At 49.3% G+C, this 23,211-nt stretch overlaps 11 protein-coding genes across 11 annotated transcripts; 6 read left to right on the top strand and 5 right to left on the bottom strand.

Annotated features, from left to right (window-relative positions):
• The first annotated feature begins 52 nt into the window (after nt 1-52).
• DEU56DRAFT_89508 (uncharacterized protein) lies at nt 53-1,923 on the top strand. The gene is made up of 2 exons (XM_041356379.1): nt 53-554; nt 610-1,923. Exons 1-2 carry the CDS (start codon nt 243-245, stop codon nt 1,732-1,734), a joined length of 1,437 nt encoding a protein of 478 aa, XP_041203070.1. The 5' UTR covers nt 53-242; the 3' UTR covers nt 1,735-1,923.
• A 602-nt stretch (nt 1,924-2,525) lies between these two features.
• On the top strand, nt 2,526-3,498 carry DEU56DRAFT_89483 (phosphoribosylglycinamide formyltransferase). The gene is made up of 3 exons (XM_041356372.1): nt 2,526-2,597; nt 2,653-2,729; nt 2,789-3,498. The coding sequence occupies exons 2-3, from the start codon at nt 2,657-2,659 to the stop codon at nt 3,418-3,420; spliced, it is 705 nt and encodes a 234-aa protein (XP_041203069.1). The 5' UTR covers nt 2,526-2,597; nt 2,653-2,656; the 3' UTR covers nt 3,421-3,498.
• Nucleotides 3,499-4,438: 940 nt separating this feature from the next.
• DEU56DRAFT_89470 (uncharacterized protein) lies at nt 4,439-6,041 on the bottom strand. The gene is made up of 4 exons (XM_041356370.1): nt 5,346-6,041; nt 5,048-5,288; nt 4,811-4,995; nt 4,439-4,751 (listed from the first exon to the last, which is right to left on the bottom strand). The coding sequence occupies exons 1-4, from the start codon at nt 5,882-5,884 to the stop codon at nt 4,688-4,690; spliced, it is 1,029 nt and encodes a 342-aa protein (XP_041203068.1). The 5' UTR covers nt 5,885-6,041; the 3' UTR covers nt 4,439-4,687.
• Nucleotides 5,904-7,166, bottom strand: DEU56DRAFT_89454 (uncharacterized protein). Its single transcript, XM_041356366.1, has 3 exons — nt 6,759-7,166; nt 6,248-6,703; nt 5,904-6,185 (listed from the first exon to the last, which is right to left on the bottom strand). The coding sequence occupies exons 1-3, from the start codon at nt 7,015-7,017 to the stop codon at nt 5,965-5,967; spliced, it is 936 nt and encodes a 311-aa protein (XP_041203067.1). The 5' UTR covers nt 7,018-7,166; the 3' UTR covers nt 5,904-5,964.
• Nucleotides 7,167-7,621: 455 nt separating this feature from the next.
• On the bottom strand, nt 7,622-8,310 carry DEU56DRAFT_89430 (uncharacterized protein). Its single transcript, XM_041356364.1, has 3 exons — nt 8,080-8,310; nt 7,788-8,021; nt 7,622-7,728 (listed from the first exon to the last, which is right to left on the bottom strand). The coding sequence occupies exons 1-3, from the start codon at nt 8,212-8,214 to the stop codon at nt 7,675-7,677; spliced, it is 423 nt and encodes a 140-aa protein (XP_041203066.1). The 5' UTR covers nt 8,215-8,310; the 3' UTR covers nt 7,622-7,674.
• Nucleotides 8,311-9,634: 1,324 nt separating this feature from the next.
• Nucleotides 9,635-10,668, top strand: DEU56DRAFT_833227 (uncharacterized protein). The gene is made up of 3 exons (XM_041354643.1): nt 9,635-10,006; nt 10,064-10,297; nt 10,347-10,668. Exons 1-3 carry the CDS (start codon nt 9,767-9,769, stop codon nt 10,398-10,400), a joined length of 528 nt encoding a protein of 175 aa, XP_041203065.1. The 5' UTR covers nt 9,635-9,766; the 3' UTR covers nt 10,401-10,668.
• A 939-nt stretch (nt 10,669-11,607) lies between these two features.
• DEU56DRAFT_833223 (uncharacterized protein) lies at nt 11,608-12,514 on the top strand. Its single transcript, XM_041354642.1, has 4 exons — nt 11,608-11,782; nt 11,844-12,025; nt 12,086-12,319; nt 12,371-12,514. Exons 2-4 carry the CDS (start codon nt 11,885-11,887, stop codon nt 12,422-12,424), a joined length of 429 nt encoding a protein of 142 aa, XP_041203064.1. The 5' UTR covers nt 11,608-11,782; nt 11,844-11,884; the 3' UTR covers nt 12,425-12,514.
• Nucleotides 12,515-15,099: 2,585 nt separating this feature from the next.
• Nucleotides 15,100-17,312, top strand: DEU56DRAFT_918003 (FAD binding domain-containing protein; the record flags this gene model as incomplete). Its single annotated transcript, XM_041358062.1, has 12 exons — nt 15,100-15,129; nt 15,179-15,298; nt 15,356-15,514; nt 15,567-15,762; nt 15,816-15,922; nt 15,979-16,013; nt 16,061-16,237; nt 16,288-16,343; nt 16,397-16,406; nt 16,458-16,482; nt 16,534-16,560; nt 16,614-17,312. 12 exons carry the CDS (start codon nt 15,100-15,102, stop codon nt 17,310-17,312), a joined length of 1,641 nt encoding a protein of 546 aa, XP_041203063.1.
• A 1,153-nt stretch (nt 17,313-18,465) lies between these two features.
• Nucleotides 18,466-18,760, top strand: DEU56DRAFT_918002 (uncharacterized protein; the record flags this gene model as incomplete). Its single annotated transcript, XM_041358061.1, has 2 exons — nt 18,466-18,637; nt 18,696-18,760. 2 exons carry the CDS (start codon nt 18,466-18,468, stop codon nt 18,758-18,760), a joined length of 237 nt encoding a protein of 78 aa, XP_041203062.1.
• Nucleotides 18,761-19,160: 400 nt separating this feature from the next.
• Nucleotides 19,161-20,525, bottom strand: DEU56DRAFT_833214 (uncharacterized protein). Its single transcript, XM_041354641.1, has 2 exons — nt 20,236-20,525; nt 19,161-20,159 (listed from the first exon to the last, which is right to left on the bottom strand). Exons 1-2 carry the CDS (start codon nt 20,366-20,368, stop codon nt 19,495-19,497), a joined length of 798 nt encoding a protein of 265 aa, XP_041203061.1. The 5' UTR covers nt 20,369-20,525; the 3' UTR covers nt 19,161-19,494.
• Nucleotides 20,526-21,315: 790 nt separating this feature from the next.
• Nucleotides 21,316-23,115, bottom strand: DEU56DRAFT_760512 (uncharacterized protein; the record flags this gene model as incomplete). Its single annotated transcript, XM_041350439.1, has 10 exons — nt 21,316-21,365; nt 21,537-21,612; nt 21,696-21,750; nt 21,988-22,047; nt 22,150-22,324; nt 22,448-22,700; nt 22,721-22,742; nt 22,795-22,848; nt 22,928-22,990; nt 23,069-23,115. The coding sequence occupies 10 exons, from the start codon at nt 23,113-23,115 to the stop codon at nt 21,316-21,318; spliced, it is 855 nt and encodes a 284-aa protein (XP_041203060.1).
• Nucleotides 23,116-23,211: the final 96 nt, after the last annotated feature.

Genomic DNA, 23,211 nt, shown 5'->3' with positions numbered 1-23,211 from the left:
CAGTATCTCCAAACCGCCTTACTTGCACAGCCCGCTTTCAAGTACAACCTCAATTCCCCACAGTCAAAGGACTCCGCTGAGGAAACTCGCGTATCCTACTGTTCTTATCAACATCCCCCTGTAAAATTCATATTCCCCGGCTGATCTTTATTGTCGCCGGAATTCAACTCTTCTCTGTTTTACTCGTGTTATCGCTCAATTATACTCGTACTTTCCCTTGTAGAACCCCTGTTTTTCATTCAATGGCTATGACTCTCCCAATCGCTTCCTCTTCCACTCCATCTGCTGGTAATTCCCCCTCTTCAGTAGAGAGTTCTGTTCCCCCTCAAACTCCGATTACTCCTGCTGCCGGTCAAACTTTGTCTCTGCCCTTGGCGCCTTCCGCTGAGCAGAACAACAACATCCAATCACAAAGCTCTATCACAGCCCCATCCAATGGCGCTGTTACACAGGTCAAGCGGAAACCCAGTCGCCGAGCTAACACCGCCGAAAGGCGCGCTACTCACAATGCAGTCGAGAGACAGCGCAGAGAGACTCTCAACGGCAGATTCTTGGCAAGCCTCATTTTTCTTGAATCAAAGAATCATGATCCGAACGTTTTCTTTTTAGGATCTGGCTGCGCTGCTTCCTAATCTTTCCCAGATCCGCAGACCATCCAAGTCTGCGATCGTCAACTCTTCGATTGCACACGTTCACGCGTCAAGGCGTCACCGCTTCCTTGCTTCGCGGGAGCTGCGCGCTCTGAAGCTAGAATCTGATGCCCTTCGCCGGGAACTTAACGAATGGCGTGATCGTGCTGCGCTTCCCTGTGTGGAAGAGCCCGTTCGTGGAGAAGGCTTTACCATGGTCCTTAATGGCGAAGTCGAAATTCTCGCAGCTGTCATCGGTGAAGAAGATGAAGAAGGACAGGCGTATGACGGATATGAGGAGGGTGACGATGAATTTGCTGGTTCGATGCCAAACGCCATGGACGACACTGAGGATGTTATGCCCTCTGCGCCGATGGTCAAGAACAGCATGTATGCACATGGGAATGTTCCCCCCACTGATGTCAACATCGCTCATATGATGCCACGCGGTCCGCCCAACTCGCACGGCGGTCCCATGATCGCTCAGATGCATTCTTCTGTTTCCTTCGAGAACCCAGAAATGCCTTCGATCTACGAGCCTCGGGTTAACTTCGCCGCAGCCCCTTATGTCGGACACCACCAACCCGCAATGGAACAACATAATCTGAAAGCGTGGTCGAATATGTACAATGCCTATAACACGCAGCAAATCCATCAACTTCCGGCGCAGCGTAACTTGATCACGCCTCCCAATGGCTCGCACAACATGGGACCATCAGCAACGACCGGCAATCACTTTGGTGACCAAGCAGCTCTTGCCAATCTCAAGCGGCAGCAGATGCTCGCGCTCCAACAGCAGCACGCCGCCATGGGGTATGTCGGTGATACAGACGACACATCTTCCGTCGGATCTGGTCAAAGTAGCCCCGGCTCTGGATACGGCTCACCATCGCATGGAGCTTCTATGAACTACGAGATTGCGAACGCCCTTCCTGATTATGGTCTTCCCAAAAGGCTGAGCCTGAGCAACCTCCACATCAACACTGGTATTGCTGGGTCGTGGAGCGGGAGGATCGAAGATGGGATGGGAAGTATGATGACGAAGCAAGGTTTGGGCGGCCCAATAAACGTTGGCAATGGCGGAGGATATGGCATGATGATATGAGGCCTATGAGCTTTTAAGGCGGTGCTCACAATACCCGTGCCGTGCACGGACGCCTTGGGACTTTTAGGACAAAGTATCACTTTCTCTTCTGCTTGCTATCCTCTGACCCCCTCTTGTCATGTACGTTTCTTTCGATAACCCGCTCCTCTCGTTTTGCCTCGGAGGCCTCTTGCTTGATCACTATTATTATGCATAGCTTCACCGACTTGCTCGCCCTCCCTTCCGCTGTTGTTTGTTTTGTTTTCTATCTATGTAACACTAACCACCAAGTAACGAAAACCCTCCTTTTTGAACTAACTCAAAACTTGCAGTATAAACGATCTTTACCTATTAGCTCAGTTGGCGATTTGTATCATCTGTGTCAAATCCAAAGCATAGATGTGTTCTGTTATCGCAAAAGACGCACTCCCTCTCGTGGTTTACGCTCGCTGGGATAATATTGGCTATATCGTGCTGCACTTACTTTATTCATTACATATAATTCTAATTTACATCGTGCCATGGACATCGTCGGGGAGCTCGGGCATCCCATTCCCATCTTTGAGAACTTACCCAGCGTATGTGCTCTTCTTGGAAATATTGTGCTCTGCTGCTGCCTCAAGGCCTGGGGTCTACCAGGGTCTATCAGAATGTTATTTTAGGGATCCGCAGGCGTTTCATTTATGCTAAGCTCCGCGATTATGAAATATCTAAAATTATAAATATTAAATAATTTGTTTTGCTAAGTCTGAATGAGGTATGACAATAGCGTCATGTTATGTACGTAATAACTCCATAATAACGCCGTTATCAGCCGTTACTTTGCACTGCGTCACAACGTATTGAGTCCCACAGTGACCCGTTGCAGATTGATTGAGTGCAAGGTACTATCTATATTCACAGACAAGCGCCTTTTTCTGAGCTCAAAGCTTATTCCAGCGACATGCAAGATCCTAACACTAATACTGGCACTGCACCATCGCCACGACGATTAGCAGTCCTCATCTCAGGAGAGGGTACGTCCCACCCCGATCTTTCCAAACGCCCATCCAGATCCCCTCGCTTCATTCAACAGGAACGAACCTCCAAGCACTAATCGACGCACAAAATACCCCCTCCCTCCCAAACACCCAGATCGTCCTCGTCCTCTCCAACCGCAAAAACGCACGCGGCCTGATCCGCGCCTCCACCTCCCACCCGCACCCGATCCCAACAGCTTACATCGGCCTCCAGCCGTTCCTCAGATCTAACCCCGGAAAGACGCGCGAGGACTACGATGTGGAGGTCGCGCGGATCGTGCTGCGCGCGAAGCCTGATGCGGTCGTGTGTGCGGGGTGGATGCATATCGTGAGCGAGGGGTTTCTGGATGTACTCAAGGGGACGCGGGTGTTGGATGGTGAGGAGGTGCTGGAGAGGGAGGTGCCTGTGATTAATATCCATCCGGCGTTGTTTGGGCAGTTTGATGGGACGCATGCGGTTGAGCGGGGGTTTGAGGCGTTTCAGAAGGGGGAGGTGGATGAGTTGGGTGTGATGGTGCATCGCGTGGTTAAGGAAGTTGATCGTGGCGAGCCGTTGATTCAGAGGAGAGTGGAGGTGGTGAAGGGGGAGGCGATAGAGGCTTATGAGGAGAGACTACATAAGGTAGAGTGGGAGATTATTGTCGAGGCTACTCGGATGGTGCTGGACGAGTTACAATTGCCCCTATGACGCTCCAAACCCCACTTTATTAAACTGCGCGATACACAACATGAGTGCGCGATACACAACCAAATGCGCGATACAACATTGAGTGCGCGATGCCCAACGTCGGGTGCGCGATACAACAGGGAAAGAAATGAGAAGAAATGTATATAACTTCTATTTCTAGTATACTGCGCAGCCAAAATCTCCAAAGTTTGGCTCGACTGTCAGCCGTGCGACTGATAAGCTTTCGCCCGTGATCAAAGGCACTTTGGCCTTTCACAATGAATAATACAAGCTGGCTTACTACTACTATATAGTAATCCGGGTTTCACTAGCCGCTGCGAAGCTCAAATGTGACCGAGAATAATCTGCTGAGATTGTCTCCGACATGGAATCAAAAAAGTTTGTCATCATATCCAGAGGATTGTCCAGCCATATTGTACCGGCGCCGTCATCGCCCGGTATTCCAAAACACGAACCTGCGCTGGTACGACCGCCATCGAAACACAAGAAGTTCGTATTCGCTTCGCCCGCTGTTTGGTGATGGTGAGCTTGCTTTAATGACCCCCCCCCTCCCTCACCATTTTAACGGCATTGCCACCAGGTATGGAGGATTGTACTGCTATATCGCCGTCATCACCCGGTATTCCAGAACACGAACCTGCGCCAGTACAACCGCCATCGAAACACAAGAAGTTCGTGTTCGTTTCGCCCGCTGTTTTTGTGATGCGGCGCTGTAGTTTACCTCATGTGACTAGAGACATGCCTCCTTAATCTTACTTAGACTTAAATAAAAAATCTCTCCTTTTTTCTCCTTGTATCTGCTTATTACGAGGGATTATATGTTCTTGTATTCCTTAAGTCTCCTTGCCACGCTTAAGTCTCCTTTTCCTCCTTATGCAGTCCACCAAGTAGAACAAGGCAAAAAAAGCACTCCGACGTTTTCCTGATGCTTGTGTATCGCGCACTCAGTAGTTTATCGCGCACTTGATGTTGTATATCGCGCACTCAATGTCATATCGCGCACACAATGTTGTGTATCGCGCAGTTTATTAAAGTGGGGTTTGGAGCGTCATATGCCCCTGTCCAGCGACGGGTCGAGTTAACATAACTAGACGTGCGCGGTGGAGAGCCGACTTGCATGGTTGATCAAGTAAGGAATAAAAGAGAAACCAAGTCAGAAAGATAGTGTAACAATTGGAATACAGTATGGAAATTAGTCTACAGGCAGACCATGGGTCTGATTAATGCGATGGTAAGATACCATTTATCTAAATCACAGATTCTATGCTCAGAACGGGAACACCATAGGGCGCGAGTCGTTCTGGTTTCTATAATGTGAGGGATACTTATCACTACGAGTACCCCATTAGCGTTCTTGAACTTGAAGTGCAGCCATATCTGGAAGACAAACCTAGATAGTATGTTGTCCTGCTGTACGATGACTGTTTGGGAACGTCGGTAATATGGAGGAGGTGACAACACATTCACGATCAGTGGTGACGAAAGCTTGCCAATTCCAAGTATTTCATCTTGATCGTGGTTTTCAAAATCTTCTTCGGGCCAGAACCGATCAGTAATTTTAGTCCCGAGCGGGGGCTGGGTCAAACGGTCAGAATTAATCGATCGAATGCAACGGAAACCAGCGCACATGAGATGATAGCGCTGAAGCGCAAACGGGGCTCGCCGGTGTAACAATAATATCGGGCATGGTCGATTCGGCGCTTGGATCAGAGTCCACAGGTTTCAGACTGAACGTCGTGTCTCCGGAAGACCAGGAGGATGACGAGGGTGAAGATAACTTTAGCGATGGAAGGAAGGACCTGCGCTTCGTGGCTCTGGAGCTGAGGGATGATTTTGATTTTTGCGTGCGGGTGGACGAATGAGAAGTCCTGCGCTTCAGGGTAAGAAGACTCGGCACATGAGATTCGAAAACGGAGGGTGCATGCATTCGAGCTTTGAATCTGCGTTGAAGATTTGTAAACACAGGAGGAATGTGTAGGAAGCTTGTAGCAGCACGTTGTGAAAGAGGCATATCAGAGGGAGATTCAAAATATAGATGGGCGCGGATGACACTGCACGAGGACACTGGTAGGCAAGGAGAACGATGATGAGCTTTATAGTCCGCCTGGGCCAACGTCAAGGCGTCCCATCGCCCGCGTCCACATCCACATCCACAGGCAAACCGAGTGGGCTTTTGTATTGATGGTCTTCTGGCCAAAGCGGTGGCGCACACGATGATATGGACCTGTGTGCTGGCATTGTCCTGCGTGCGGAACGAAACGCGGATTGTCATATCTATTATAAGCATGGGTGTTTGATGACTCTGGGTGTACGCGTTGAAATGAATGAAAGAACACTTGCGTGCAGCTGCGCCTGCAGGCATAATCACCGAGTAAGCCATCTGTGTTATCGAGATTCGCGGCCGGTGGCCCGGTGCCAATGACGTCGGCCATGCCAGCGCAACCGGCAACTTGCGCCACAGCATCCTACAAAGTAGGACTATGAGCCACCAAACTTCCACGTCAAACGTGGTAGCCACGGTAATGCTTAGTGATACATGTCAAGCTAGCGCGCGTGTACCAGCCCAGCCATCCGCTCGAACCACTGGGCCAGTGCAGCGACCTTCTTGACGGCGGCGTCGCTTTGCCCGAGCCGGAGGTCCGGCCGGAGGCGATTGTCCTCACGTGTGTAAGGCATGGTCCGAAAGCATATCTCCGCGGTGGGCTTGTTGTATGGCGAGGCGGTGAGGGTGATCGAGCTGCCTGGCTCGCACGTTGGTGCGAGGTCTGTGTGATGGGAAATGACGTTAGTTCACGCAATGCGATCGCAAGGGCGATACGATACGTACTCTCTATGTAAATTATGTCTCCGCGCTTGAGGCCCAGTGCACCCCAAGCATCTGCGACGTCACGCCACGCGGTGAGCTTGCATACTGAGCCATCCTCATCACCCAGAATCATTTTGAGAACTGAGATTTCTTTCCCTGCGTCCGGGCCTTTCTTCACACGCACTGTATCAGGGCCTTCTACCTCTAGCGTGGCGAGTAATATATTCACTTTTCTCCCTCTTGCGATGTTTTCGCTGTAGAGCGATGCAAGAGATGAAACTTTATGAAGGCTGATCTGGAAATGCGGGAAGCGGGCTATAGAAGACGCGTCTGAGTAAGACACGGAAGTGGTTTCCTGTGTTTCATACGTTGCAGCAAGCAGAGACTGTGACTGCGACTGGGATGTGCGCAGGAAGGAGGGTGCACCGGTGGTATCGGCAACAGGGGTCGGAGGCCAGGTTATCACCGTCGTCTGTTCTATTTGCACGAATGAGGTGGAGCACGCGATCGGAGAGCTATGTAGAATTCATACCTTTCATCAAAGGCTGACTTCCCTCAGGCCATGCGCTCAGGCCAGCATTCTCCTCTTCTTCCTCGCCATCGTCGAATATGATGTTCTGGTAGAGCAAGGATATTCGTCTGCTCGCGGCCTCGAGTGTTGCGGGAGGGTATAGTAGTGGTTGAGAGGCCTCTGCTGAAGGAGGCTCGATGGTCTTCCAGGTGTACGAACCTGGGGCTTTGTTGAGATCACTGATGGACGGGGCGCCGAGGAAGACTCTAAAATGTACCATCACTTTAATTATGGGTGCTCGTTAGGAGACTAAGAGAGTTGGTGGTTGATGTGGGAGACTGGGAGTGCTATTTTTAGACTCGAGCGTAACTTCATTATTGCAGGTTCAGCCTGACTCAAAGTTCCCAACTTCCAGTTTGTATGTAGTTCGCTGCAACGCATATACGTTCATGTGAACAAGTCTAGGCCGCATAGCATACTAAGTGATCACTGCGAATTGCAAGGAAGGTCATTCAGGTGTGTTGTTTAAGATCGTTTGGTATGATTATGATCGTATTTGACCAGAGTCCCATTCAAGCACTAGGTAGTACGTGCGGGCACCCGAAATGATCCAACTTGATCTTCCTGGGAGAAATGACGAAGACAAAACCGACTATCGATCGATCGAGTGCTGGAGTTCGTTCTAGAATTCAACGGGGAGCTGGTGGACCGATCGTAGCCTTGCTTAGGAACAACTGCTATGATAGAATCTGTTGGCTTATTCTGCGGTGATAACTCATAGATCTCATCGCAAACGCCCCGAAGTGCACAGTGCCGTTTCATACATTTGATTGCCCTGCGGCCGATGGCACTACAGACCTGGAACGTCATCTCAAATTCGTACTGCATATTCCTATCAGAATAGCTGATGTGACATGCTTGATTCCTCACAGGCGTATCAAAGAACATAGACCGTTACATTCTTTTCCTCCATCCACGCAATGGGCCCGGCCTGGCAGCAATGTAGTCAGCATTAAGTTTGTCAGTGAACGATCACGATCACGAGCTCACCCCGATAAGCGCCACATGCGTTACAGTCAGCAAGGCATTGCCCATCAAATAAGAAGGAACCTGAACAGTAAAGTTCTGGTACGGCTGGAGATTACCGGGGTTTGGTTTGGGCACCTGTGGGCTGTAAGGCCCGTTGTAGAGGATGTCACCGAGTGCCTCGCCTGGCCAACAGGTTGGATTGCACGATTGGATTGCAATCACGACAGCTACTTCTTGCGTTGAAGACTGGAAATCCTGTAGACGACTTTAGATGCGTGATCCAGATGGGATAAGATTGTTTTTGGTGGCTTACCGGTCGAACGATGTCAACGGTAAAGTTACTTCCAGCGCTGACTGTCTGATTTGGGACGGGCGCTGCGATGTAAACGTTTTGTGCGAGAGCAGCTACAGCGAAAATGGGAGCGAGGAAGATACTTGAAATCCTCATCGCAATTCCACGCTATATTTGCAGGGAGACTGAAGTCGAAGATTCTTGCGGGCTACCGCCCACCTCTATAGCATGTATCCGTGACGGGCACATCGCACCGTTAGGGTGTGTGCCAAGCTCGAGGCTGTGGAGGACGATGTATTCGTAATTCTTATGTCTGGTTGAGACGGTGACAGGTGCCCCCACGGGGCGGTCAGGGGTTACCGAAAGGGATCAAGTGTGAACGGGTCATGTTTACACTGCGCCCATTTCTTCTTCGCAAAAAAGTCCATCCTGTCACGTAGGAATGTGATGGGCCACCAGGCAGTACTACACTTGCCAAAGTAATACTGCCTTGCGATGAATCATCCACAGGCTGTGAAATAAGCTTTGCTACCACCGACACATTTTTTGACTCCATCTGGTGCATGGGGCCAGCCTAACCATACTCAGCATTGGCTCTTACACGAGTCATAAAATGCAACGAGTACTCCAACGAGGGCAAGTGACAGTGAAAAGGGCGCAGCCGTTGTTCATGGACTGAGGGATCCTAATATTGAAATCTTGGTTCGGTTGTTTGGAACTCGTGCAGGGATTAAAAGGAACCGGTGGCAGGCTGTAGATAATTTCGCCTAGCGCTTACGCCGGAGTGGCACAACGACTTTATGCGCATGGGTGGATGGCAATGACAACAGCTACTTCCTCAAGTAGACAATGAGTCCTTGTACAACGTAAATTCGAGGTGGCACTTGGACTCATCAACTCACTGGTTTCTCGATGGTGAACGTAATATGTTTTCCTGGAGAGACAGATAAGTTCCTGCTAACGGTGACATGATAAACACCAGTTGTGCGGAGACGATACCCAAAAAAGTGAGACGACGACTAGTCTACTAAGTTTCATTTTGAGAAATGTTTAATGAATGCACCAAATTATACGGGGATGCAACCCAGTTGTCGTGTATCTTGTATCTGCGATGCTCATTCTGCATCCGTAGGTTCTTGAAAGACCTCCACGGAGGTGGCGTACTGCTTGAAAACAATACTGACAAAGAGAGAAAAGCCACTGTGGAAGGAGAATGACATGCCAAAATGCCATTAGATTTGTTCAGCACGACCGTGACCTCGGGGCCCTTGCGCAAGTTGAAAACGTCTGCAGCATGTAATACTTCGAGGCAAATCTGATGGTGGCCAAGAACCAGTCGTGGTTATGTGAAAAGGTGGTTGATGTAGCTGTACATGGGTCTTGCAGAACAGAGTTATCAATAAGACTGGCGCTGTGGATGGAAGCTGCGTTTAGACGATCATTCGTCAATTAGCTTAGTCACTTGTATTAGTCATCTAATGCGCTGATCTTCAACTCTGCCGCGCTCAGCCAGCTCACTCGTTCACATAGCCTTCAACATTTTACTTTTGAATGAAAACTGCGCATTTTATGACCGTTTTTTCAATGTCGCCGGCTCCATGATTAAGGAGGACTTCTGTGTTCCGCTAGGCTGGAATGGATTGTTACCGATCACGTTGCCAACGGAGCATATTTGGATGGCACGGCGCACTGGGACCTTCTGACACGCATGGTTTGGATGGAGCGGCGAACGCTGCCCTCTATCCCAAAGTTAAAGCGCCGGACAACATATAAAGGGTGGGCTTACACCGTCTTAACCAATTTAACCAAATTATTCACCATGAAGTCAGTTCTCTCCCTCGCTCTTCTTGTAGCTTCTGCTTTCGCCCAGAGCGCTGTAATCGGATACCCTCCACAGGGTCTTTCGGTTTCTCCTGGAAGCAGTTTGACTGTTCAGGTAGAGAAACCTGTAAGTCTCTGACATGCAATCGTACCCTGTCCATCCATCAACGGTTGCTTTTTGCAGAATTCATTGTCAGGTTCTGAGGAAGTTGCCGTCGTCATTGGCATACAGTCATGCCCAGGAGCGCCGTGCATTTCCCCTGCTGATTACATGGGTCAAATACTGTATAACGGTCCCTTCAACCCACAGTACCACGAGACGTACAACCCCCCGTATGAAAACTTCACAGTTCAGATTCCCAGCAGCATTACCGCCGGAACCGCTCTTATTGGGGTTGCTCATATCAATCTTATCGGGGTGAGTGCATTGTTCAAACTGCGTGCTCGCAACTTACAATATGGTCTAGGCTGGGTTGTACCCTTCGTTGGAGATTCTGAACCGCACCATCACAATTTCATGATAATTTCATTGCTATGGATTGTTTGGATATTGACGCTGTAGTACAGTATCGCAGAACGATACATAGACATAATTCGGCTATACCTGTTTCTGTAATTCCTACAACCTCCTACGGACCAAGTATTTTCGCGTACGAACTGTCCTGGTCTCTTTTTGTGTTGTGTGACACATTTGTGATGTTTCTTTCCAACCAAGTACTTGCTAGTCTCATACCGTCACAAGCGATGCACACGTCCTCAGTGAAACCATTTTAGAACAAGCACCTTGCTTCTTCCATTTGGTCTGCCCAGTACGGGGAACTATTCACTCGCGACAGACCCAAGTACAAAAGTTTGGTTCCCGGCGCCGCTAACTTGAAGCCAATATCAACATTCTTTTGACATACTGGAACACCACCGATAAGTTCGGACGGCGGATGACGAACCACGCCGTCAATGTACCACCCAGCGACTTATGGATTCTTACACGGCGAGCGGCGTTCATGTTCCAATAGTACAACCTTCTCAGATCGATTGCCATTCCTGATTTCATTGCATAGAGACATAGCCCTGCCATCATGATGGCCCGTCTAGGGATCGCTCACTAAGGCTAACACTGACTCCCCAGAGGGAGCGGTCATCGTTTCTCACACCATTCCAATCATTCCAATAACAGCCGTCATGCGCTGCACCGACTTACGCCAGGAACCATCACAGACACGCACCAATGATAGCGCCGGGGGTAATACCGCAGTACTTGGGCTTGAATCCGAACACGGACTGCTCGTCATTCAAATCACATTTTTCAGGGCACGGGCAAGAAGACCTTCAATGCATCGAAACAGGGGACGCGTGCACAGTTATACTGCCTTTCATGGAACCTGCCAGATAATGCTGCGGTTGTCGTTCACCGGGACTGCTGCCTCGTTCCGGTTCCACTGGGACAGGTGAACTGGATCGCTTGCCTTACCAGCCGTAACGTGAACCACATGTTTCAAAATGTTGATTGTAGTCAGCGAGTAACCGGCGCCTCATACAAATCCCCATGCTGAGGAGCATAAATTTGCGTTCAGATCCGAGTACCTCGCCAAAGATCCATGTCGAGGCTGATTTGCTGAGGCAGCACCCGCAGATCTTTTTGCACAAATGTCCACTAATGTCCGCTCCCTTTCCTGCTCAGCTCATGGCACAGTTCAAGCTGCACCGCAGGTAGCGGGCAGGCAAGTAGTATGGAAACCGTACATTCCTATTTGACTTTACATTACTTGGTCATGAAAATTTCGGGCTAGTCAAACCTCTTCATTCTTGCGGCATTTGCGTCCCGTTGTAGTGCTATGCATTTGCATGGGGCGCTGACATTACACCTCTAGATGAGATGCTCCCCGCGGTCCGGGGACTACCAAATGTAGGACTCACTCAGCGCATATAAACTTCGATACCTCTGATGTATTCCCCATCTCTCCAAGACCTGCACAAGAACTTTCACTCTTCCTCACTTACAGCTATAATGTACTTCCCAATCAAAGCGCTGGTTGCCACCGCTCTCATGGCAGCGTCTGTTTGTGCGCAGGGCGCCTTCATTAACCTGCCTACGCCCGGCTCCAGTATCACTGCTGGTACCAACTTTACTGTCCAAATCGGCCGCCCGGTAAGCTTTCAAACACGCATTTCTCATAGCCTCATATTCAATAATTCCGCGCGCTCTCAGGACACTATCACTGGCAGTCAGGAGATTTCGATTGTCATTGGTATCCAGTCTTGCCCAACTGGGAACTGTCTCCCCCTCAATTGGGATTTGGGCACTGTTTTGTATGCAGGCCCGTTCAATCCGCAGTTTGGGTCGGGCGCGTATGACCCATATGAGGACTTCTCTGTCCAAATCCCTGCATCCTTCGTTACCGGGCAAGCACAGCTTGGACTTGCTCACTTTAGCCTCATTGGAGTACGTTGGTCCCCTGCTATCTTTGATGTACAGATCTGATGCGCGTTACAGGAGCTTTTTTGGCCGAACTTGCAACTCGTCAATGAGACCGTTTACGTTATTTAGGTGGCCTTGCACCAAGACCTAGGGTAGAAATATCTCTTACATATATGTATAATCTATGCTGTTGATGTAATGGACGATGCCCGCTGCGCTCAATGAATTGCACGTTTATTCCAGGATACGGTCGTCGGTCGCCCATTAAAATATTGACATGCATTATTGATGACGTACAGGCGCGCTCATCATGCATCATGAGCCAACTTGTAGGCTTCTGATATATATCGCTACGCTGCGTTCACCGCACGTTGTGGTTGATATCTTCCTCCCTTTCAGTAAATTCTCATTACAGCAGCAGTTTTCAAGGTCACTGCATTCAAGTTTGCTTCAATCGCATGTTCCTGGAGAACTATTTGGAGATAGAAAATCTTAGTCTCACACAACGAAATATCACGTTCCCGATAGAGTCGATGCAAACGACCGCACGCACGACACTAACAACGTGCAGCAAGCGAAGACGGAAGCGTATGTGATGCCCCTTAGAGCCTGCCAAGGACCATCATCGACGATATGACCAACTTTGTAGACAGTATCGTGGCCGCTTGTTGAGAAGCTTGACGTATTGGTAGGTTTTTTGAAAGCTTTGTGGCAGTCGCCGAGCCCAGAGACTAATCCAACGCAATTTGCAAATTGTGGGAATAAGGTTTACTAGAAGACCGCATATGATGGCGATGATGGCCGCCGATTCAGATGCGGGCCCCCGAACGGTGTAGCGATCTCACTGATTCGCGAAACACATCGACAAGGGGAACTGACAGATTCGTGGCAATCTCCAAGGAATTTAGAGGATGGACACAAATGGTCATCTGCCACTGAGATTGCCAGCGGGGGTCCAAAATCCCCTGCATAAACCAAACGAAGGGAAAATTGCGCAATCGTCCACTTGGATTAGTGAAATGACGACGAGGGTTCATGTGTCACGACGCCCCAGATTTAAAACCTTGTGCTTTTTCTCGCACCCACTGAGCGGCCTGTCACCGCTGGAGAGCACACCGTCTTCGTCACAAAGACAGACCAAGGTCCTCACGTATTGGTATAGGACCTGCTGGCACGAGAGATTGATTTTGCTTTTGAAATCGAGTTCAGTTTGGTCGCATTCTGAGTCACGTATATTTATGTGAGCGTTGCATGCTATGCGCGTGCAGGGTGGGCTCACCCGAGCTCGAACTCGAGGTCGATTTTGCCTGTGACGTGCCTGTACTGATGGACTACTTCGCAGACCCCTGATCCTCTCGTACGTCATCGAAGAACGGCTCGTTAGGTAGCAAGCTCGCCTCGAATATAGGGCACTGCGCAGAATCACCACTGAAGGACGGACGATGAGATGCGGAGCTGATGCTGGATCGCTGGAATGCCAAAGAATTAAACGATAATTGCTGGGACTGAGACGCAGCAACTCAAACCGTAGAAGAAAACGTGCGAAGAAGCCAGAAATTAGGAGGAGGGAGAAGGAAGGCCTGGCGTAGAGGGGAATTCCAAATCGTGGAGAACTAGATTTGTAAAGTCGTTATACAGTGATAACATGCCGCAAGCGGGCAGAAGAGGCGGGGAGAAGCTGGGAAGAGAAAGGAAGGGCACCAAAGGCCGGTGGAGAGTCAGTTGTATCGTTAGAGGTAGCCTCGAGGCTCCGTGAAAGGCAGAATAATTAGCTGTATACCGATTAACCATGATTATCGAACGACTATTCTTGCTAGGAGAAACTAATGGTTATCCATTCTGCCACTGGCAGGGCCCGGGGACGCTCGGCCCACTAGCTATTATCTCAGGCTATAGCTTGAGATCCAGATGCTCTATCGCAAGTTTTAATAGGCGGCATAAGGAATATTCCACTTTGATTCCACTCAGCATTTTCCTGTCGATGTAGTGAGCAACGGGAAACTTCCAGGTTGATCCCGAGTGGTGCAGAGCCAGACCCCCTGCAAAATCTTCTTGTCCATATGCATGGCTCAACGATGGTGTGTTAATGACCATGGTCTTTAGTACAGTGGTCATGTTCATATTCTGTAGATGGACAGATCAGGCCTAGGCATCATAACGACGACGGTCTCGGGACAACTCGGGGTCAACTGTAGCAAACTGTAAAATACAGTTTTGGATAGACACCTTCAAACTCCGACTAGTGCTTTCGTGTCAGCTTTTGACGTCGTTGTTGCGTCGTTGCCAACTTGTTGCTATCTCAGGGTTCTGCTCGTGATACCCTTGCTTGAACATATATACTTAGTCGAAGCTTGAGGCAATGATGGCGCTCCTCCTGAGCCTTCTCGGCCCATCATAATCAACACACCCAACTTGCCCTCACGCAACTTTAGGAGTGCTGCGAGTAGCCGAAGGGGCCAGTCGCCAGTTTGCCACCAGTTTCTTACACCTTTGCGCGATGTTTGGAATTAGGAGACCGGGAGCGTCTTGATGGAGTGTACTGGAGAATTTTGCTTGTCAGGAGATTGCCCAGCGAGTGTGGAGGTCAAGGTTTTACAGGTTGAGCATATCTCCGTTACCGAATATATATTCGACGAGGTGGTGGTTACCCCTAGTTCCTCCGAGTCCGATGCTCATTTAGTCCGTTGGCAAGTGGAATAGTACTATGCCAGCACAAACTACGTGGATGGTTGATTGTGTATACGTGCCAGTGTTATAAGACGCGATTATAGCCAAAAAAATCGTACACTCGTCAACCTCTACATATGAATTCCACTCGTCCTCCTGTGCTAGTCGTAAGTCACCTGCTCATGATATTATATCGGCTGAATTCCTCTTTCTTAGGTGGGCGCTGGGCCAGCAGGTCTGGTAGCAGCGTTGACACTTCTCCAGAATGGCATCCCGGTCCGCATCATCGACAAAGACCCCAACCCCCGCATCGGACAGCGTGGTTCCGGAATAATGGTCTGTCACACACTCGCTCGTCATATCTCCCGTGGTCTCGTTGACCGCACGATCTAGCCACGCACCCTCGAACTCTTTAACTTCTTGAATGTTCCAGAAGTCAACGATCTGGGGAAGGTCCCCCCTATGGTCCGCGCGTACAAGCCAGGGACGTTCGAAATCGTGAGGGAAGCTTGGGTGGCCCCAAATAGTGAACCTACGCCTGCAATACCATACGTACGCAGAGCCGCTGTCTTTTCAAGCGGCCATGCTGAACACGTGTTTTTAGCGTCACAAGGCGATGGGCCAACAGCTCCTAGATGTGATTCTGCGACGGCACCTACAGAGGTTTTCTTGTTCTGTCGAGTTGGGAGAACTGTGTTCGTTCGAGCAGTCCGATGAGGGCGTTACCGCTGTTCTAGCAAAGAACGGCGAATTAGAAACTTTTGATACCAAGTGGATAATCGGCGCTGATGGTGGCAAAAGTGAGATGCGGTCAGATGCAGCAGTATGGATGAGACTGAATTCGGGTTTGCAGGTGTCGTTCGCAAACAACTCGGACTCACATTCTTGGGCGTGACCAGAGACGATTTCCGATTTATCACCGGAGATATTCGTTTAACGGGCGTTGGTCTTGATAGATCGGTGCGTCCGATTTCTACTTATTCAATGAAAAAGCGCTCCTGATCCCGTCTCAAAAGTATTGGCATCAATTTGGAAAGTTCCAAGAACGAAGGTATGTATGATGACATTGATGTTCGGAGATGTATTGACGACGCACAGCGTCTCATTGCGTCCAACGGACGAAATTGGCGAGGACGGCTGGCAATTTTTCTTGTATCATTGTGACTTCGACTTGACAAAGGTCGCTCAGAGCGAGGAGCTTATCTTCGAGATCATTACATCATTGATACCGACAGAGCTCACTTTTAATAAGCTAGTCTGGGCAAGCGAGTACAGGTACGTTTGCATTTTGTGTACATGGATTCGTTTTCATCAATTAACTTTAGGGCCAATATCCGCATGGCGAATAAATTTGGCGAGGGTCGAGTGTATGTTGTGGGTGGTATGTGGTTCCATTTTTGAGTGATGTGCCTGTGCTGATGCAAGTCGTCGTAGATGCTGCTCAGTATGTCTATTTGAGTGCTTTCTTAGCAAACTGTTGTTGACATATATCCAGTGTCCACAGTCCAACCGCTGGTCAGGTATGTGTGCTCTCATCAAATAGCGGTACTCTCTCATTTCTCTATAAACAGGGACTCAACTCAAGTGTACAAGATGCTGTGAGTCTTGAAAATGCGACATGTACGATACAACTGACAAGGCTGTACACCAGTTCAATCTGGGATGGAAGCTTGCGCTCGTCGACAAAGGACTCGCCGACAAGTCTCTTCTCGAGACATACACCGCTGAGCGTCTCCCTGTCATCTCCGAAATGCTCGATATTACCACCTTGTTTCTCAATCATGCAATATCGTCAGGGCTCGGACACACGTCGATTCGCCGAGGCCCCATCATTTTCATGCTCGGTGTTAACTGCCGGTTCAGCAGCATCGTACTCGATGAATTTGTGACGCCAAATGAGGAGAGACCTATCAACGCCTATGGGGTGCTTGATGAGGGGCATCTGGAAGCTGGGGACAGAGCGCCTGATGCACCGAATCTGTTGCAGGTGGGGAGCGGAGAGTCTGACCAGAAGACGCTTTTTGGCCTGTACAGACCATGGCTGCACACAGTACTTGTGTTCGTGCCGAGTCTCGAAGATTCTTCCCCAGTCTTGGGTGCACTGGAAGCATACGACAAAAGTGTCGTGCAATCAGCAGTCATTCTGCCTTCATCCACACCAGTGACGCCTGTTGCGTCCCCAGCTGACCTCGTTCTTGTTGATCAGGAGAGTCATGCTCATTCTGCTTATCTGGTGGAAGCTGGCCAGATGAAGGTGTTTGTGATACGCCCGGACGGAGTGGTTGGAGCGATCGTACATGGTGCAGAAGGCGTGAAGAAATATTTCTCGGGAATATTTTTGGACGTGTAGTTGGTCTGTTCCTTTTCTTTATGATGACTTTTACATCACGACTCACTCATGTACTCTGGCCGATGTGGTTATTGAGTTGTGTAGCGGTTAAGGTGTTGCTTGTTGGGGAGTGCACTTCAAGTCTGGAGGAACGTGTCAGCAGAGGTGCAATCACCTGACAGCAGCTGGCCGACTGATAGCCTATGTCATTCTCATCCACATATTCTCCGGCTACACTGGTCGATGTCCTGCTTATGTCTTTCCGACTACTAAATCGAAATGCCCACTTACGTCTGGGTGCACGAGGGATTCAAAGATTTCTACCTAACTTGGGCCCTAACTTCAACCTTCAAGTACATTTTGGTAGCTAAACATCTCGTTTGTTTATATATCCAAACTGGACCGCTCGAGGGATAGCATCGGCCGCCTTCCTTGCCATGATTTGTCGATTGTCTCCCAATGACGGTTCTCAGTAGCTATAGCAGGGTACAATTTCATCGCTGTGAGCTGAGTTCCATATTCATACCTATTTACTTGCAAAGTCGAGCGCAGTTTTCAACTTGTGCTGACTGAACTTAAAGCATCTCGGTCGTTCGTCTCGGAAACCGTCCGATTGTGTGATGCGGGGTGATGCCGGCTGTAATTTTTTTTTGAATATAGAGTTATCCTCAGGTGCTAAGCTGATGAATATACTAACCCTAGGTGATTGAGGACTAATGCTTTGACGTTGACATTGTAGTCGACGGCTCAACCGTTCATGAACGAGTCAACCATGGTGATGCCCACTTTATTAAACCAGTCAACGTTATGACTGATCCAAGCACCAATTTCCTAGACTGCCAAGGCTTCCTTTTAGTGTGAGCGAGAAAGTCAACATGATGTTCGTGATTTCCAACTTTGGAATGTTTGACCCTTCACTGAAGGCATGCCTTGCAACAAAGGCAGCAAGTGCTCATCCTTCTTCGTACCAGATGGTCTGTCATTTGCCTACCTGGTTCCACGAAATCTGGCCGGGCTTGAGCTTCCCCCGCGGGGACCTAAGTTAGGTGGCCTGTGTGTTTCTTAATCGAATCCTACTGATCAATGCAGACCCGTAAGAATGTATATAAGCCATCGCAACTTTGACGAGGTTGGACATTAACACTGATCATTCCTCTCAATTACGCCTTGAACCATGCAACTCTCCCTTGTTTTCAGCATACTTGTGTCATTTGTCGCTATTGCTGTAGCTTATCCCACGTTAAACGTTGGGACGCGTTCTTGTGACTTTGACCATGACACTGAAGATACAGCTACCATTGGCGAGATAGGATTCTGCTATGAACCCACCAATGATCACAAGAGAGGTAAGTCATCCATATACTATACCCGGTGGATTGCTCATGTACACACCTATCGCATTAGAGGAGCTCGAATCCAACCTCACCACTCATGTCGCATCAATGTACACTGAGACGCCCGAGGGGTAATCTTGTCTGCGGAAGAGGTAGTTTTTGTGTTCTGCTGTCATTTCGATACCTGACTTTGTACACTTTAGCTGTAGATTGAATGCGGCGTTGTGGCGGTATTACCACTTCGTCAGTCACATTACGTTTAACCTGTACGCGTAGTTTGTCGAATGCTTTTGTCGCGCTTGCCCGTTAGCACAACATTCTATGCACCTGCGGAATAACGCGATCAATGAGCTGGTCATGAGAGCTGGCGAGATTCTACTCCGCATTGCCCATGCCGTTTAATACTGCGACTCGATAAATCAGCTCAACACAGCTCATGCGTCACGCGTCATAGTCGAGACTCGTTGCATTATGAAAACAGGGCGAGATCAATTACCGGGACATGATAGAAAGATAAGAAAAACCTAGTAGTTGTAGCCGATTGTCAGGTGTCCAATGAACGTGTTACTTGGTGGTGAATTGCTGACCCCCACCCCACATTATGATTTTCTGTAAAATGTCTCCAGCTGGAACCAAGATTGTGCGGTGCCAAAGGTCCGTGGTAGATCAAGATTAATATGCATTTAGCGGGGGAGTAGCAGGAGTATCACTAAAGATACATTGCAAGAGAGCATGCAAGAAAAACCGCACGTATGAGCGTCCGAATGATACAATATGTGTGGTGAGTATACGTGGGCGATGAGAGCAAAAGATGAAAGAGGACAACACACGTCTGAACAAAGGCAAAACATAAGAAAAACTATCACAAGCTAGAGCGACTCAATAAACTTTGTGCCTCCCTCGAAAGTCCGCACTGATGTTGAAGATTGTGTAGAGAAATGACGGTGGTCAGGCGGGCGCACCTCTTCGTCATCCACACTTGCATCTCGATGTGATCCAGGGGACATAGGTGAGCTCGATTGAGACAGCGGCGACTGCGAACGCGCAAAAGTCACCCGCTGTGGCGATGTCACCTGCAATGAGCCTTTTGCATACGGATCCCCATAATGGATCGGTGTAAATGACTCCCCATCCGATAGCGGTGAGTCCATTTCTGGGCCCTCTTGCAAAGGCCTGGAGAAGGGCTGCATGGGCTGCTGTGCCCCACGCCCTTCACCGTGATCTGAATCAGTCTCCCATTCGTCACCCGAGCCAGCTTGGATCCAACCACGCCCACCTCGTCGTCCGCCACTTCTGCTCCTACTCCCGCTACTGCGCCTATCTGCCCACATCCCGCGGAGCTTGTCCCCAAAGGAGCTGAGCCCTGCCGAGGCAGCTGTTGAATCGTATTCTTGGTGGTCGCGGTGACTGCGGTAGCGCTCACGGCGTGCAGCACGTTCTTGTTCGGAGGGTTCGTAGTTGCGGAGGAGAAAGAAGACTGCGATGCAGCAGATGAGAATGAGCACACTTAGACCGACGACGAGCCCGATGAAACCTGTTGGAGATTGATATTTGGAGACATTACTCAGGCAATGTGCGGGAGAAGAGTAGAACGAGGGGAAACTACATACCTCCTTGTGAACCGCCTATTTCTGGGACTGCTCGTTTTCTGAGCAGGGCCGTACCGTGGGGTATACTTTCTACAGAGATAAACAAGGAGCAGGCAAAGAGGAGGGTAGCGTATGGCGGGCCCCTCTTGGACATTATGGTTGGATGACGCGGACGGCTCAGAAGCGACGATGTAATTTTTTCTCAAAACTGGGTGAGAGAGTGGGACACTGTGGTTAAAAGCGCTGAGCGGTGGACACGGCGATGAAAACCGTGTGTGGGTGCAACTTGGCGCTGGCACGCACAGTGGGCATGCCGCACAAAGAAACCAGGCTGCAATGCCTAATCGAATCGGCTTTCGGAATGTCGCCGAGCCTCGCTGGCTTGAATCAATTCGCTTAGACTCCTTGCCAAGCTCCAACAAGCCTATCCGTGAAATTTTGAAACTCGCCAGGAAAGAAATCAAGGATGGTGTATCAATTGGTATCAGCGGTGTTACTACAGTGTCATTTGGCAGATAGACGAGGGGATATCAAAAGTGACACGTGAAGTTGTGAGCGTGTTTCCAATTGTCAGAATTGGTATCGTACATATAAGTAGGCAAGAATACAGAAGATTGCTTATAGGCGCCTGCTCAGTGCTGACTGACGAATCACGAGAGAGAAATAATTTTGTGAGTTGGAAGTGAGGAAGATACACAAGGTGATTCCGTTTTTGTGGGACGACAACTCCAGGCTTCACTGATTTGAAGAAATCGCGAGTTGGCGCCAGTGGAAGGGATGCTCTTCTGCAAGTTAGCGGGATGTGCCCGAGGCTGGAAGAGGATTAATGGGATGCATTTGTACGTGACGAGTTCTGCAGGGTGTAGTGATCCGTGACCTTCTGCGACCGGCCGCTCGGAGATGAGTTGTGTTCTGATCCGAAGACTTGTAGCAGTGTCGGGAGGATAACCAGAACTGTATGAAATGGGAAACATTAACCTACGTTAACCTTGTTTATCTGATGCGTGTGCCACATCTTCTTGCCGATCATGATCTTCGCCGGTGGGCGTAGCCTAGTCGCGAATAGAGAACAAAATAACCCGGACTTATAATGATTGTGCATCACCGCCAAGCATGATCGAACGGGAGGTCGGCATGAAGGTCAAGGTTTCCTTCAGTGTTTCAATGTCAAAACGGATCTGGACATTGCAAATGGGGTGGGAGGGAGATTCGAGTCAGCAAAAACTGTGTTGCATGAACGCGAGTTGAGCTTTTCTTCGATAAATTTCAACCACACCCGTACGATAAAGCGTAACAATCTGGATCCACAGGCAGTGACTCACTTCTGCCATTGATCTTGGCAATGACCACGTTATAACGACATTCCGCATTGTGACTGTTGGTGGTCGTGAAGTAATACTGATGCAGATTCAGATGGGCCAACTGCCATTAACGCAAGCCAACACTTTCGATACCGTGACGCGTCCACAAGAGTGACGCACTACGGACTCGAATTGCAGACGCGGATGGAAAGGTCGAGGGAGATATTCGGCTGGCCTGAAGCGAAGTTGATTATTCACTCCGACAGTACCGAAACGGTCCTCCTTCCCCACACTTGCACGTGATACTTACTCGCTTTAGCCCGTGATAGAATCCTTTCATAACGCTATTTTCTTGACGCCGCTGAAACGTCATTATTGGAATCAACGTCTGCTTGCCTTCATCGAACGCGCGAAATTACGGCGTTGGTTTACTTTGGTTCCACGAATTTTGTGATGCGAACCCTTGACACACCGTGCCAGCAGCCCATCAGAGCATCTTGGATCGGCCAACCGGCAGAGAGCTGTTAATTGACTTGGCAAGTTTGATAACATCATCTCACTTGTGTCTTCTCAACACTCCCATCAGGTCTCGTAACGTTTTGGCATGATTAACTTGAGCTAAAGCCGCGCTCACCAAACACGTCGCTTGCAGGCCCTCTTCAAACATCTAGAGCGTTCCAATGCCTTCAACGCATATCTGTATTTGGCATCGCACATGTGGCATTCTGGAGCTGTTGCAGGTATCATCGCGTCGTATGAAACGCAGTCCGGCGCCAAGAGAATTACTTCAAGCGCCCCACCGTTATATACTAACTGTGTATTCAAAAAAATAACGGAAACAGGTCAGAACACAAATTCTAGCGTTATTCTGTGAACTTGATTCCTTACAAATTCAGTCCCATAAACGAAGTTGACTGGTAAGCGCTGCTCACCTTCGAGCTCGAACATAACGAGAGCGCTTCGCGAATCCGATTTTTTGTTTGACATCTCCACCCAATCATGTCTTTCTTTCCCTCCGGCGACACGGTGGGCCGAGTTTGAAGATGACGAGACGATGCGAAACGACACGTATCGGCCGCAGTATGTATGCGAGACGAAGTTTGTGATCATACGAACATTGTCGGGCCAGTGTTTCTCGAGCTTAGTCACATCTATTTTTTCAAACCAATGATTGGGATGAGGTAACTAGCGGGGGAGTGTTTGACCGTATTAGAGTTCGTAGCTGACCTGTTGTTGGTGGTTCAAGTATTCATTAACAGGTCAACAAAGGCAAACCCACTTTGTAATTCGGTCCAGGTGGGCCGCAGCCCAGAATTTCTGGACCACTGGCAGGCTTCAGGCAATGTGAGCGAGGGAGTTCACGAAGGTAGACGGCAAGTCCCCAGCTTCCTTACCAAATGCGCGCTACTTACCTCCGTTCTAGCCAGATTTCTTCATAACTGTTCGTTTCGTGACGAGATTTAGCCCGTAAAGACCTAGAAGCAGAATTGTTCAGTCATTGAGCGCTGCACGAAACTTGAAGTTCATACCATGCCGGCTACTAGTAACGTCACCAAATGGACCCGAACATGATTCTAGGGGCGCCTTTCAAGCGAGCCATGACGAGGCATAACGCTCGTTCTTCGTAAGTACCAGACGTCCACTGCAGTCTATTTGCTGATCTGCTTCCATGAGATCTGATTGGGTTGATTTATTC

This window comes from Suillus clintonianus, assembly GCF_016758775.1.
Source record: "Suillus clintonianus strain FC179 chromosome Unknown DEU56scaffold_121, whole genome shotgun sequence".
NCBI lineage: Eukaryota > Fungi > Basidiomycota > Agaricomycetes > Boletales > Suillaceae > Suillus > Suillus clintonianus.
Note: the sequence above shows the minus strand (reverse complement) of the source record. Positions and strands in the feature narration are given on the sequence as shown.